Source organism: Toxotes jaculatrix, chromosome 7 (genome assembly GCF_017976425.1).
Source record: "Toxotes jaculatrix isolate fToxJac2 chromosome 7, fToxJac2.pri, whole genome shotgun sequence".
Classification (NCBI taxonomy): domain Eukaryota; kingdom Metazoa; phylum Chordata; class Actinopteri; family Toxotidae; genus Toxotes; species Toxotes jaculatrix.
The window spans coordinates 1209188-1225600 of NC_054400.1; the positions used below are offsets into that span (position 1 = coordinate 1209188).

At 42.9% G+C, this 16413-nt stretch overlaps 1 protein-coding gene across 4 annotated transcripts in view; it reads left to right on the top strand.

The window, feature by feature from the left end:
• Nucleotides 1-16413, top strand: part of prdm6 (PR domain containing 6) — an 81772-nt gene that overhangs the window by 15273 nt on the left and 50086 nt on the right. For all 4 annotated transcript variants that reach the window (XM_041042371.1, XM_041042374.1, XM_041042372.1 and 1 more), the window contains exons 3-4: nucleotides 5904-6052; nucleotides 6690-6848. In XM_041042371.1, coding sequence (XP_040898305.1) covers nucleotides 5904-6052; nucleotides 6690-6848 — 308 coding nt within the window. The remainder of the gene's footprint in view (nucleotides 1-5903; nucleotides 6053-6689; nucleotides 6849-16413) is intronic.

Below are 16413 nucleotides of genomic sequence, written 5' to 3' on the forward strand. Positions count from 1 at the left end.
TGATGTTGCCGTAAACGGTCCGTGCTGTGACATCTGCGGCGCAACTTCAGACTCATCAGCGCTGTTTCTGCTTTCAGGCGCTTTGGCAGCGATCCTAAACACCAGTGTGTGTGTGTGTGTGTGTGTGTGTGTGTGTCTGTGTGTGTGTGTGTGTGTCTGTGTGTGTGTCTCAGCGCTCCTCGCTGTATATTCCGCGGTGATAAAACGGACCATCAGCAGTAATCTGCGTCGATACGCGCCGGCAGGGCCGATGAGGGATGGAGGGACAAGCAGGAATTAATTGCCGTATATAGTTTTGTGTTTGTGGAGGAGAGAGAGGGAGGGGGAGAGAGAGAGTGAGGGGGGAGGAGGGTGAGAGAGAGGGAGGGATCGATCCGCCGGCCACCGGCCCGCTATTTATCATCCCAACACGGCCGTATTGAGGTCTCTGGGGTGTGTGAGTGGGTGGGGAGGGGGTGTAGATAAAGCAGTCACACACACACACACACACAGTCCCTCATGTGTCACCGTCTGACCTCGATTATTAATTACACCAATAATAATAACAATGATAATAATAATAACAATAATAATAATAATAATAGCCGAGATAAGAGAAACAAAAAAGAATTTAAAAAGTCACGTGTTTTTACCTGTCACCATTTTAAAATAGAAATGTACAATAATTTGTAAATTATCCTTATCCTTATTATTCGTGTGACTAACTGTGAAGTTCACCGGCATATTTCTTGACTCTTTCATTAAAGACCCAAGCAGCAATATGTTGATGCTAAAAAATAAAATGTGTAAGATGTTTAAGGCTGATTCTGATATTTTCACACTAAAAATCTGAAACACTGAACAAATGAAAAATAGTTTAAAATAAATCTTAGTGTTCTTCACCAGAATTCTACACATTGTAGGCTACAGCAAGATTTGGACCTAATGTAATGATATAAATAATATAATATGTGATTTAACCAGAGAGTTAAATGAATGAGTGAAATGTTTGTTTTTGTTTTGTTTTTTTAAGAAACTGAAGCGATTTAGTTTTGCTCTTCCATGAAATCTGGAGGCTTGTGACAGATTAAAAACAGAAAGGTCCAGGTCTGTGCAGCAGAGACGTCCTGACTCTGTCCTTTGAACGCGTCAAACTCCAACATCACTTATACATTTCCGATTTCTACATTTCCCATAACGCAACTGAACAAGATCTCCTCAGCAGACTCCACACACCCAGTTTGTAGTTTCAAAGCCCAGGCTGAGATGAATTAGATAAATATAATTAGTTATTTTCTCAGACTCGTGATTAGTAAACAGCTCTTTGTGTCTCTTAAATACTTAAGAAATTGTACAGGGTTTGGTTTGTGGTCAGACACTGAGTATCTTTGCTCTGCCGGAGGATTTTAGACCCTGTGTCTTTGGTATTTGTAAAATCCTGGTTACAACCGTGAACAGATTCAGAATCAAGTTATTGTCTAATGTTTGTCTCTTTATTGAAAGAGCTGTCAGTCACTGATGTTTTCCATCTTCAGTATGTAAAAATGACTCAACCGTTACAAACTCAAAGTACCGATAAATAATGGACACAAATAACGTCTGTGAAGATTGTCAGACATCCAGGTCGTGGTTATCCCAGAGCAGCTCAGGTGCAGCTGGACGTGGTCGTAGGTATGGAGGCATTTCGCCTCCATGAACCGGACGAGAGGTAAAACATGTTCAGGATCTACAGCCGAGTTCAGTTTCCCTCGATTCAGCTCAACAATCACAAAAAAAAACAACAGTCAGATTCATACAAATTTAAATCAAAATGTTTAGTAGCTGTTGTTTAATAAGGGATTCACACTATTAACACATGATCAGTTTATAATAATGTAAATTAAATCTTCTAAAAGTCAAATTCAGCTCGTGTTTCCTGCAGAGTTAAAGTCTGTTTCATTTCTCTCATGTTTGCGCTCGACTGAAAAAATGCATCATTTCTGATCAGTGTCTGTTTCCAGTGTCTGAGCAGAAAAAGGGAAAAGACAAACATAAAAATCTGTTTTTTTTATATTCAGTACATTTAAATGTCTCTTAAATCTCAGGCTTATGTCTCTGTTCCAGCAATAAAACGTATGACAGGATGTTATCAGACAGCCGGGACCTTTTCTGGTTTGATAAAAAACACAGATCAATTCTTACAGTTTACATCTGGAGTTAATGTCAGCTGGCAGTTTTACTGTAACTTAATAAAGTCAGCTAAACACACACACACACACACACAGAGCTCTGTTTGCTGCTTTTCAGTCTGTCTTCATGTCACTAAAACTAAAACGTCTGAAAAACACTAAACCTGTGTTTAATCTCAGATAATTAACCCGTGTTTGACTCCTTCACATTTTAATGCTTGAATTATTTCTCTGTTTGTTTTATTAGAAGGAAATAAACCAGCAGAGGCCGAGGTGACAGGGCATGTTGTTGTTTACCGTGTTTTGGTGGTAATCGTGCTTCAGCAGCTACAAGCTGATATTGTAGAAAACACCAGTCAGAGAAGGTTTTGTGGATATGTTTGTTCAGAAATATAAAAATCTGAGCACCATCGCACGTCTTTGAGATTGTATTTGCTGTTGAACATTAGTGGTGTACAAGTGTAATGATCGGAGACAGAGTGACAGAACTAACTGACCAAAAAACAGGTGAGAAGAACAAACTTAATCCAGCTCACAAACATTCAAGTTCATGGGTCAGTTTCCCTCAGTGAAGCTGCACCTGCCTGCGAAGCCTTGGTGCCTGGTGGACCAGCCACCAGCCAAGCTGAGCAGTATTTAGCGTAGTATGTAAAATCCACATTTTCTCTCTTTGTTTCACTGTTCATTTCTGTTTTCTGTAAATTTTATTTAAACACTGTGGTCTCAGTGTTGCCATATATGTTATTTAGGTGGAGAATAATATTAAATAATCTTTATTAAACATAAGCCTGAAACAGTGAAAGTTTAAGATCTTTCGTAAGAAATATCAGATTCAGGCTTTAACATGTTTAATGTGACTGTAATCAGAGAAAACTCCTTTTTGTTATTAAACCTCAGAAATATTACAGAGGACGTGAACTCTGTCTTCTTAACAGTAGCTCTGCTCTTCTTAAAACCTCCTGTGTTGGAAGTTTTTTTTTTTTTTACTGTGCAGCTGTGGGAAATGTTCAGTTCAAAACATTTTAGTAAAAGTGTACAGATCCAGCAGGCACAGAGTGACATGGTCCTTCAACTGGAGTGGTCTCTGAGTCCACCTGAGGACTCTCAGTCCATGTGTCCCTCTCTTCTAGCTCAGTGTTTGGTCTCCACCGGCTCCTGGGGGAAACATCAGGCTCTGACTGAGTCTGTCTGCTGCTCAGCAGGCTGAGGACTGACGCTTTGTCAGAGCTTTTCTGATGAAACTGAGCCTGAACCTGACAGGAAATGTGCCATAAAATGGAAAATAGTAGCCAGAAGAGGCAGAAAGCTCCGCAGAGCTTTGTTCACCGTGGGTTTGCAGAGCGGAGCGGCCGCCTCGCTGTGTGGTCCGTCCTCATCTGGACTCACAGCTGTGTTGGAAACAAATGCAGCTATTAACATCCATGAACTTTATGAAGTGTGATGGTTCTGTTGAGGAGTCCAGGAGTTTGTTGCCGAGCCTTCTCAGTGTTTGGTGCTTGTAATGGCGTTGAGTCAGGAAATGACACTGAAATTTGTTTTGCTTTTACAGGAAGTCAGTGAATTAGAGTCAGATAAGTGTGAATGTAGAAATGAATGTTTAGATTACAGATATGTCCTATGAAGCAGATTAATACCTGAGCTTTTCAAATAACTGTGATTCAAGACAAAGTGTTTGTAATGAAGGTTTATTAGGAAGATAGAAAAACATCCTCAGTTTGTGGGAAGAAGCCGCTTCACTGAGGCGTAGTGAGACGCAGACGTTTTAGCTGGAGATGGTGTCGGTCGCTCGGAGATCAGAGGCAGAGCGGAGCTGTCTAAACACTGGCGATGGATGTAACAGAATACTGGGTTTGAATGATGGGCAGCACGGAGAGCACGCCATAACAAGTTCACAGCCAGTTCATCAGTCTGAAAGAGAGGAAGAGAAGAAGAGAAAACAGGTTCACTGGAGGAAAGACGACACATTCACGGCTTCAGCTCGCTTCAGAAACCAGCTGCGAACAGATTCTCTTTCTGCGACTGTGTTCCACTGCCGGGAGTTTAATTCACGGCCTCGTCGTCATGTTAGTACTTACACTAAAAAAAAATCACCTATAAAACACCTTTACTGTTTAACACGTTTTGTATGTGAAATGTTAGAGATTTAAAAACAATATCACCTGTAATACATACAGACACGTGAAATATCATTTTAAAAACTTTTTTTTTTTACAGTGAGGGTAAAAAAATTATAATTATAATAAATTATTATAATTATAATTATTCAGGATGATATGGTTTTTAATATACTGAAAATAAACAGAAAATTTTGATCATTTTATCAAGTGTCAGTGTAGAAACACATCTGTAGCAGAGTAGTAGTTACAGTTACAGTAGTCGTAACAGAAGGAGTTAGTATTAGTAATTATTAGTAATTATAATTCTCTGCTGTTGAGCTCAGTGTTTTCAGCTGCTGAGATCAAACCTGTGACTCTTTTACAACATCTGAGTTTTGGTACAGATTCCAAATAAATATTTTTCTATATTTTATGTTGAGTAATATAAACATGTTTTTCTACAAAAGCTTTTCTTTTTTTTTCCATTTGACAAGAGAATTTAAATTTGCCTCGGTATCTGAGTCAGAAAGATTCAAATCCCGTGTCACATTTCAGTGTTGGACAGTTTCCGATGCTCGGTGCTGTAAATTATTTAGCAGAATTCAGTATTAGAAGTGTGTGAACTCGTGAATCAGGATTAAACAGAGTTAAACTCATCATCAGCAGTTTGAATCTGAACCATCACCTCAGTGGTTTGAGCAGTTCACCTCAGACGTTTGCTCCACGGCTCAAATCAAAATGACGTCTCTACTAATTTCAGTTTGGAGTCGAGGATCGTGGAGAATCCAGCCTGTAAAATTTTTCCCATTTACTTGACCGTGAACTTGTGTTACATTTTGTGGTTTATAAATGACCATAATGTGCTTTAATTAACTTCTATCCATCATGGTGTAAAAGTAGCTGTCACTCTCTCAAATGGCGGATATTAAATTTTGGGAAAAACAGAAAAAAAACAACATGAACATCCTGTTCCTCTCAGCCTCTGCTCTGTGCGGCTCTGTGGGAGTTTTCTGTCCAGATAATAATCTCTCATTATTTTGCCACAGTCAATTTACATCCATTACTGTCAGACTGCATCTCTGAATAAATGTTGACACTCTGTAATTCCCAGCAATATGCTGCTCGCCACATTTAACCTGGAAAAACACGGCAGACAGGACTTTTTTCCTCATTTGGACTTGGTCAGGACGCCGGGACCTTTCCTTTTACTCCACTTTCAGTTTTTCACTTTATCTGAAAGTTGTTTTTTTTTTTTTTTTTGCACAACCGAAGGAAGCTTTTATTAAAGAGCTGAAAAGGCATTTCATCTCACTTTTTTCTATAAACATCAATAAAAGGAAACAGCTCAGGTCATTCTTTAAAATTTCCAGATAAACAACATTTAATGCTCTTCATCACTCTACCTGCACTGTTTCATGCACACACGTGGGCGAATCAGAACATCAAATCTCAATATTCACAAAAAACCTATGTCCTCTTAAAACTGGAAGAATCTTAAAAGACTGAGGACATTAACATGATTTAAACCTTAAAAATCTTTGTTTTTAAACTGGAGGTTTTAATTCATGTGCTGCAGAAGTGGATGTTTTGAATGAATTTGTGTTATTTGTCTGTTTGCTTTGTTATAAAAGGTAAAAGTCAGTCTAACCTTCCTCTCCAGGCTGTGACATGTGTGCAGACAACAGGAACGGCGAGTGTCCGATGCACGGCCCTCTCCACTCCCTGCGTCGACTCGTCGGCACCAGCAGCTCGGCGGCTCCCGTCACTCTGCCGGACGTCCCCGATTGGCTCAGAGACCTGCCCAGAGAGGTGAGACAGCTCATGGACTGTTTCATTTTTTAATATTTCAAGGAACTTATCTGCAGAAATGTCCCAACATCAGATTTTCATCTGCTTTACAGAGAAATAAAGTCTCTGTCATGTTTAAAGGCAGCACAGATTATAGTTTTCCTCTGTCAGTAGATTTGTTTTGCATGGATGAAGTTACAAAGCTCGAGTTTTGAATTGTTTGACAAAGAGTTGGGAACTGGAGGAGGAAGCTCTGTAACTGCTTCGGTGAGGAGCTCCATGTAGTGAAGCTGAAGTCCAACTTTTCCTCAGTGGACACGCAGTGAACTCAGCATCGTCTCTGACCAACGTTTAGCACAGCTGCTGTTTGTAAAGTCTCCACCTGTGAAACTCAGTAATCCTACAGAAGGAACGGAGCGTGTTACGTGTTCACAGGACACGAGGGACACGCTGCTGCAGAAAGTTCGTGTTCAGCTGAAATGTTTGTGTTTTCCTGGAGGTTTTCAGAGAGAGCAGGTGTACTTCACCTGATAACCTGATCTTAGTGTCACCGTGGTGTCCGGAGTAACTGCCCAGTGCCTGGAAATACATTTCATAAACATCTGCACTACCAGAGGGTGTTTGTGTTTTTGATCTCCCTGTGTTGTTGTGTGCTCAGGTGTGTCTGTGCACGAGTACAGTTCCCGGACTGGGTTACGGTATCTGTGCGGCCCAGAGGATCCCTCAGGGAACCTGGATCGGCCCGTTCCAGGGAGTCCCTCTGCTGCTGGATAAACTGCAGTCTGGAGCCGCCAAGAACACGCGACACCTGTGGGAGGTAAGAGGGGCGGGCGGCACCCGCACTGCAGCTGCTGGAGGGTTTCCCTTTTACTGCGTGTGTGTGACTGTGTGCGTCGGTCTGAACCCTGACCTTAGACTCTGCACACACTCTTACACTCCACTCTTCATGTGGACACACACTCACGCACTTTGATTCTTTTAGGAAACAGGTGCCTCACTTTTGTGTGTCATATTTACCTGCTCTGTGCTTGTGTACTCCTTGTGTGTTGCTGTGAGTATAATAAACATTTGTGTGTGTGTGTGTGTGTATGTGTGTGTGTGTGTGTGTTTTTGTGGTCAGCGTCACGTCAACTCTCAGTCCATTGATCAGAGCAGATTGTATTTACATACAGTGGCAGGGGAAAGTCAATGTGGCACTTATAAACAGCTGCATTAGCATGGGGGGGAGAGAGAGAGAGAGGGAGAGAGAGAGAGAGAGGGGTGGGAATGAAGGATGCTGGGAGACAGAGAGATGGATGAGTCCCTTGTGGCTGAGCTGGTAAAGGTCAGTCAGACGTCGGTTGACCGGACATCAGTCTCTCTGCCGTTGACTGCAGCAGGACGTCAGGAGGAGGGAGTGAGGAGGTGGTGGTGGTGGGGAGGGGGGGTGCTGAGGCAGAAGGTCGGGGGTCAGAGGTCGAAGGACAAAGGATTGTGGGGGGGGGTTAAGAAATCGTAGGCCAAGTCCAGCAGGAGCAGGGAGCATCATGATGTCAGGAGAACAACAGAGTTTTTGCACAGTGACGTCGGCAGGCTCACGGTCAGGTGCAGTTTGCTGCTCGTCGACCCAAAGCACATTTGAATTCATGTATAAACTCAAATGTCAAAATACTTAAATATTTTACAGGAAAAAAACTTTGGATTTTGATTAAACACTCTGAAAATGACAGATACAGAATTCATTTTTTCCATTTTCTTGTAATTTTATCCTTAAAGTAGAACCTTTTCTCTTCCAAATATTATGACTAGATTTTAAAAAATTGTGACTGTAATTTGTGAAGCGTTTGTGCAGCGTTGCTCTTTGAACATTACGATCTTTGTTTTTCTCAGTATTCAAACGGGCGGTACAGTGGCTTCCTGTGAAGTCTTACACCGAGCGGTGTGGTGACAACATCTGTCCACACACACAGACAGTGTTTGTGGACCATGGTGTGTATTTGTGGATTGTCCTCTGTGCTTCAGGGTGTAAGTCGGACTAGAATGAATTCCTTCAGTGTCTCAGACTCTCGGCTGCATTATTTCAACTCTTTGTCCTGTTTTCTCTTTTTCTTTCTTTTTTTGCTGCAGCCATTAAAGTTTGTGACATTATTATTAAATTCTTTAAATAATTTTGATATTTTAATTTAAATTTAAAAAATGCCTGTGTTCTTCCACCTCAGGAAAAATGTCCATCTCTTGCTGTAAACGTAGCTTCTCCTGCTGCAGATGGATGTTGTAGAAATACTCATAACACTGAACAGTGTGACTAGATAAACGTGTGGAGGAGAAAAAGAAGTAAAAAGAGGAGGAAGGTGGCGAATGTTTATTTTCTCTGCAGCTGCTTTTGAAGTAAATCACCCACATTAAGGTCTTTTACAGCTCAGGACCCAAATTGATTGAGTCTGATTAAAATATCTTTGTGCTGTAGTTGTTTTTGGACCCAGCAAAGACAACCCTGGGACCCTCTGTGGGGTCTCAAACCAGCCTTTGAGGCCCCCGGCCCTGGAGAAATGCTGATCCGATAACCCAACTCTAACCATCGGCAGGTTATTGGCCGCAGGGCTAAAACCGGTCATTAGGCCTATTGATGAAGAAGCTTTACACACAGATCCCATTAAAACTCACTGGTTGTTAAACTCGCTTATTGATGCCCCCCAAAACAGGAAGAGATGTGTGTCCTATAGCCAATCAGAGAGCTCGTGTCATGTTGTCTATGGTGTCCAGGAAGGGCCCGTTTTAATTAAGACACTTGCCGTTACGTCTGGGTGGAACAGTGGAGGATTTTCTGGTGCTGCAGTATTTTACGGCTCGACAAATTGATCTCCTCCGAGGCAGAGCTCAGTGTTTGAGTCCGAGTTTATGGTGGAATCATTCGTAAAGTATGTCACCCGGAGCTTTATCGCTCTCCGTGTCTGTGCTGTGGTAAAGAGTCATGAGAAAGAAACCGCAACACAAACACTGTTTTATTATCAATATTATGCTTGTGATTTTTAAAGCCATACATCAGGTCTGATCTAAGCACCAAATACATGGGAGCACTTCACAGGAGAAGTTAGATCAAACACAGGACATTAATAAACACTTTAAATTATCCTTATAACTGCTTACAACTACGTTACAGTTGTAAAAACCATTTATGAAATGTTTTTTTACTTCTTATAAATGGTAAAAAGACGGACTTAAAGTAGTTTGAGCCCTGTAAGAAGCAAAATGGGAAAATGCATCAGCTCAGTGGTTTTTAATAAACTGTGTTTAAGGAGTAATTTTCTTACTTTGAGACTGAAGATCTGCTCTGTCGGTCGACCACTTTGACCCTGACTGAAATATCTCAACTGTTGGATTGATTGTTGTGGAATTTGGTTCAGACGTCCGTGGTCTTCTGGGGTCAAATCCTAAAGACTGGGATCCTCTGACCTCTGGCTGTTTGTCCAGTGCTGCTATAACTGAAACTAATGGCATTCCCATCGATCAATCACCGTATTTCTTTGGTGATTGCTCCTCGAAAACGCCGCACAGCGTCTGTGTTGACTGAAAATGATGCTGATGGCAACGATACTCACTAGGAATAAAATGTTATTTCAGCTTATTATCAATGATCTTATGTGGAAAGTGATATCTGAATTTCCAAAGTAGCCAGTAACTCCAGCCATGAGATAAAGATATGAAAGTCAAAGTGAAAGCAGTGAAGTCCTGTAAAGTGCCGGAGCCTGAGACCTGCACAGCAACTGAGTCAAAGTACAACAAATTCTTCCCACGTGTGTTTGACAGTACTTGTTGAGGGAAACAAGAGCAGCTTCTCATTCTTCCACCGTCTGGATTTTCCAGAGGATTCGAACCGGTGACCTCTGGGTCCGAACCTCGAGGCCGTCTTGATTGAAAAGAATGTGAAGTACAAACACGAGAACCGTCCTGAAGTCGCAGCTCTGACCTCGTCCGCCGGGGTTTTACGGGAGTTTTCTTCCTGACAGATGTGAGACTGGACGAGCTGTCAGCACAGAGTCAGTGAAAACAGCTCCGGACATCGAGCTTCAGAGCAGAGAAGAAAGGAAAACTTCAGCTGCACAGTTTGAGGCTAAATATTTTGTTAGAGTGGGATGATGATGAGACACAGGAGGATTCAGAAAATTCCAAATGCCTGTTGGTATCTGGGCTTTTTGCATCGTAGAACAGATAAAGCTGTTTTCTTTGTCTGTTTCTTCTAACTGAATCACTGCTGTCCGTCTGTATTTGGCAGTTGTTCTGTCCGGCTGTGTTTGTCTGTCGGTCCATCAGCGTGTCCTCGTTGTGTTCCCCACAGAATTCCCATCGACTCTGTGTTTTCAGTGGTTTGTGGTCGCAGTGTCCAGTAAAGGCTCCGTAATGTTTTCTTGACTGATGTCATTATTTAACGGTCGTGTAACTGTCGGTTTTCGGGGTTTTATTAAAGGGTCTAATCGCCGTTGGCATCGTCGCTTTTATTACGTAATCATCAGGGGATTTATGTCAGATTACATGTTTCGCTTTCCTGTTGTTTGGCTTTCGCTGAGCCGCTGGAGTTTTATTGGTGGAATTTCTGAATAAAAGCAGTGATGACCAGTGGATTTCAAGTTTATCTGAAGAGACTTGACAAGTCGGGGGTCACGGACGCAGCGAGACAGAGCTGTTAATGTAAAAGTATTCAGCTGCGTCCTGTCAGCAGGTTCCTCAGTGTCGTGAAGAAAAAAGTGATACAGAGGCTGAAGCAAAGCAAACCTGACGCAGAGCAACTGGAAGTCTGTGAATGTTCTCATTCATCCAGGTCTAGTGAGTCAGACTAGTCTGACTCACTAGTCAGACTAGTGCGGACTAGATAGACCGATGCGTATGAACTGATGAAGCCCCTTGGATAAGAGGCGAAACGTCTTCCCAGACAAACATATGTCCAGTTGCCTTCGATTCAATTTTCAAAGAGAGCAACTGGAAGAACTTTTCTTTAACTTTCACGTGGTTGAAGGCGTTTTGATCATATGAGCAAAGGTTCAAGGTGTTTCCTCTTTTCCATCTTTTGTCTCGTCAAATCAAAACTGCGCACAGATCAGAGACCTGTAGCTGGACCAGACTGGGCACCAAGGTGGACCAGAAAGTGTGAGTCAGACCCAGTTTGGACCTCAGCGTTTAGGGACCTCGGGTGTAGTTGCTCTTTCCTTCGCCTCCTTTTCTTATTTCCAGTCTCTATTTTCTTATTTTGTCATTTTAAAAGCATAAACTGTCTTCGGAGTCATGTGACTCGCAGGTCAGCCTGAGGTCACTGTAAACCACCCCACGGCCCGGTGCTGTTTGGTTAAACCCACTCGGTGAGTCGGGTTGACCCAGTGCATTTCTCGCGCTGTGTGACATCACCCCGTAGGCACGGCAACCACAGGGGTTCAAGAACAAAGAGTGGGGTTTTCCACGAGGACGCTCACGCTGGAATAACAGAGTGTGTGTGAACGTGTGTGTGTAGTCTGTTCATAATCCAGCAGTATGTTTGATCAGGGTGTGTTTACACTGTGATAGAGCCGCTGGTTGTTTCCTCTCCTGTGTCGGTGACTCTGAGGGCTTCACATGCTGCGACGAGCTGCAGCACAAACATGTGCGTTTCATGTCAAACAGCTCGGGACGTTCATCACTGTGCCCACGGCCATTTATTCTTCCAGCTCAGTTCAGGCGACAGTTTTATATTTGACCAGACATTTTCAAGAAACATTAAAAAAATTTACTAACTTTTTTTTAATAACTGTGGAATGTCCTGTGGATCGTCTCCTGCTCTATTGTCTCTGTTCTGGTGACGCTCTGCCCTCCGTTTTTATCCTGTATGTTCTATAACTATAAGCACCACCTTTCTTTATCCTCTCCATCCTAACACAAAGTGAAGGATCAGTTCCATTTTGTAAAAGTCTGAACTTTTTCTGAGAAGTTTTTGTCCGTGTCTCAGACGCCTGTTTACGGTTTCAGAGTTTGTTTCAGGATTAAATTAAGTGGTATTACTTAGGCCACTTAATGTGATGTATTTCCTGTTGGAACAGGGGAGTCCTGTGGGTGGTGGTACCACAGTCCAGTGGGTGGTGGTTCCTGGGCCCTGTGGGTGGTGGTTCCCGGGCCTGGGTGGTGTTGGTGCGTCACGCTCCACCGCTCCTCCCTGGTCGTCCTTGTTGTGTGAGAAAGCAGCGGCTCTGCCTGCAGACGTGAAGTCTCTGCTGTTGGCGTTGAGGTGAATCAGGGTCGGTTATCCAAATACCATCTGTTTCTCTGAGCGATTATTACCCCTCTGATTTATGAGTCGGCGCTGTGCTTGCTGAAAACACTGTTTCAGATGGTGAAGCGGCTCTGACTGTATGTGGAGGCCCAGACTGTTGCTTTTGGGCATGACGGCGGCGGCGGTGATGGCAGCGATGGCAGCGATGGCAGCACGGTTTATGAGGCTTACTGCTGAAAAATGGACTCTTCAGCGACAGGCTGCGTTAAAGAAAACTGAAAGAGTTGGTGGAGTGAATACCAGCGGACAGGACGGATGAGGAGGACCGACGCTTTATTTTGGTTTTATTTAACCTTCATTTCATATCATCTAGCAAGTCAACTATGAAGACCTTCTGTGGTTACAGAAGATTTAACTTCCAGAGTGACAACGAGAGCGATCAGTGTGCAGAGCGTGTATGAACAGATGGTGGAAGAAGAATGAGGAAGAGTAGGATACGGAGGACGAAGGGGAGGATGGTAGAGTGAAGACAAAAAGGGGCCACAGGGGTTGTGCTTAGATCAGAGCAGGCTTATTTTATTCAACAACACCTTATATGGAATTCATCATCGGGATCGGATGCTGTCACTTTTTGTAGCAGCAGTGATTTTTTTGCACCAAACACCAGCTCTCACATATTTTCCTCTGAAATGTCTGGTACCTCAGAGTTAAAGTCCTTTTCACAGGGTGTTTACATTATTTTGTCCATCACCAGCAGGAGGAGGCTCAGTAAGATTAGGAAAAAGAGGAAGAAGTGAAGGAGGAAGGAGATGAAGAAGCGGAGGGAGTGAGAGGAGACATGGTAAGATAAGAAGGAGGAGGAGGCCGATGAAGAGAGCAGATAAGTGTAGAATTAGTGGAGTTTCATTGATTAGCTGTAGAACAGAAGCGTGCGATCATTGATCGGCTCTCAGGAACAGTTTTACAGGATTTGGACTGAAAAAGAAGAAGAAGGAGAAGACAGGAGCGTGTCCTGTAGAGAAAGAGAAGAAGAACCCGAGTGACAGTCGCACTTTTTCTGACGCTGATGTTTTCGTACAGCCGACGGACACTCACACAGATTATCGCCTGAACTTCTTCTGTTCAGAGGAGAAAAGCGTGTGATTGGTCGTGTGATTGGTCGGTGTGATTGGTCGGCGTGATTGGTCGGCGTGATTGGTCGGCGTTATTGGTCGTGTGATTGGTCGGTGTGATTGGTCGGTGTGATTGGTCGGCGTTATTGGTCGTGTGATTGGTCGGTGTGATTGGTCGTGTGATTGGTCGTGTGATTGGTCGATGTGATTGGTCGGTGTGATTGGTCGGTGTGATTGGTCGTGTGATTGGTCGGTGTGAGGTCTGCGTGTTACTGCGTGTGCTTTAAACTGTTGTGATGTGTTGCTTTAAATACCCAAAATAACCAGTGAGAACCATCTTCTGTTCACCTGTTCAGTAACATGTCAGAGCCGTGATTTTCATTTTTTAATACATTAATCTTTAATATTTACTATGAACACGTCACAATTGAATCTCAGCTGCAGTGACAGTTACTCACAGATGTCAGAGCCTTTTTTTCTGACTCGGGTTTTTAAACTACATAGATAAAGTTGATTGGACTTAGCTGTTGATACTGTCGGGGTGTGATAAAGCTGAAAGCGTGGACTGATCTGAAATTTGCACGTGTTCATGTCCTGATAGAAACATCCGATACTTTGATTATTATAACTCACAAATACGCATCTGAAATCACCACACGAGCAAATACGTCCGATTCGCTCTGACGTGACCTGAAACGCAGAGCGATGAAAACCTGGTCTCAGTGGCAGAGACAGGGCTGACAGACAGGACGAGGCATTTTATTTCACTGACCTGACGTCCGATGAAATGATCTGCAGATGATGGATGAGTGTGAGATTCTGTCTCTCACTTCCTGGGGTCATTTTAAAGTGTGAAATTCAGAAAAGCACTAATTCATGCCTCTCTTCAGTGTCACAGTTAAAGCGGAAGGCTGTTAGAGATCTGCTTACTGATGGTGGAGACACGTCTGGCTCCTACTCTCTGTTTTTAATCAGCTTCTTTTTAAAGTTCTCCACTTACACACACAGACGAGTAACTTCAGGACTCAGTGTTGGCAACAAACATCGTGTTTCATCGGCTTCAGAGATGAGACGCTTCAGATCGACCTGCAGAACTCGATGGAGAGAAAGTGTTGTAACACCTTCAGACACGATAGCTCACAGCTGCATTAGCGACTTACTGACACACACACACGTCACATACCCAGCGATAAACATGTTCAGCGCACACACACACTCATCACACACACATCGTCCTCTGACGGTGAAGCAGCCATTTACATGCCAGTGTTGGTTCAGAGCTGGAGTTAAGTGTTTTTAGCTGATAACTGAACTGCATTCCTGTCTGAGCGCACACACACTCACACACAGGTACACACACACACACACACACACACTCACACACAGGTACACACACACACACACACACACAGAGGGTATCTCTTTAGCATCAGCTCGGCTCAGACAAGGACAGGATTTACTCTCTGTAATAAGGTCAAAAGGTCCAAACACTGTCAGTAAATTTCAGACACACTTTCTGTCACACACACACACACACACACACACACACACACACACACACACACACACACGCAGCTGTTGGCTGAGGTTGTGCAGATCGCTCACTGACAGTCGTCAGTCAGAAATAAAACTCTGATATTCTGGTTTCAGAGCTGTGAGTTTGGTTTGGATCCACAAACTCTCACTACTGAACAGACGACTGCGTTTTTTATTTTTGTTTTTGTTCTTTATATTTTAGAAAACCTGTGTTATAAACAGGTCAGCACATCAAAGATCCTTTTTAAATGTGACCAGCAAAGAGCAGGTGGACAAACGTCTCACCTCAGAGACTGTTTCTCAGATTTTTAATGGCAGCTGAGAAGAAACTTGGAGCAAAGCTGCAGAGATGAACGTGAACATCTTCGAATCCATAAATCTTTATTTCTGCCCTTATTTGTTCAGACGTGCACAAACCAGATTACCCTCAGCTGGAATTCCAGATTTTACAAGTTTAAATTCACCAGAAATGCAAAATGCAAAAAAACCCAGAATATCTGTTTTATTGTGTGACTTTTGTGTGTGTGTTCGTGTGTGTGTGTGTGTGTGTGTGTGTGTGTGTGTGTGTGTGTGTGTGTGTGTGTGTATGTATGTGTGTGTGTGTGTGTGTGTGTGTGTGTGAGTATGAGTGTGTGTGTGCGTGAACAGTGACAGAGCAGTAAGTGACTCACTGACAGCGGAGATCAATGGCTGAAAGAGAGAGCAGTAATCCACCCTCTTAAAAACACACAGGCCGGTGTGTGTGTGTGTGTGTGTGCGTGTGCCTGTGTGTGAGTGTGTGTGTGTGTGTGTGTGTGTGAGAGAGTGTGATAATCCTCTCCTCTTACTTCCAGTCCTCTGGTTCTTGTAAATGTAATACAGCCTCTGACGTCCTCCGTAAATAATCGCGTTTCTCGTCTTTCTCTCGGTCACTTCCTCGGCCGTTGAGCTGTTGTTACTTTAAACAATTCAAATTTTCACATTATCTCATTAAAAACAATATAAGAAGCCAGTGTCACAGGTCCTGGTTAAATAAATACATTTCATGTTTTTATTGCTGCACTGTGCCATGAAAATGTCTCGAGCATCATTTTATTTATGACCCAAAAATGACACGTTCTGTCGAATTTAAAGAAAGAAAGTTTGTCTGAGTTTGTAACGTGGGACTCATCAGACGAATCTGCAGAGTTTAACAGTTCAAACCTCTTACACAGGCTAAACAGGGAAAATCAGAGATATTCTGATCTGAATTAGAATGATTAGAATTATTATTATTAGGAAAATTTAGAATTTTTGTGACCGGATCGGATATTTTGACAGTTAACTAATGATTGAAGTCATTTCTCCAGCAAAACTCAAAGATGTTCACTGACTCCTGTCTTTCCAAAGCCACGATTTTATTATCACTGTAACTGAATCTTCTCTGAAGTTCCTCTGAACGAAGCACTGGACCCTCAGCTCCTCCAGCAGCAGCAGCAGCAGCAGCTCATGTGATGTGTGGTCTCTGTGTGTGAATATAAAGCAGTGCGGTGCTAAAAGGGTCG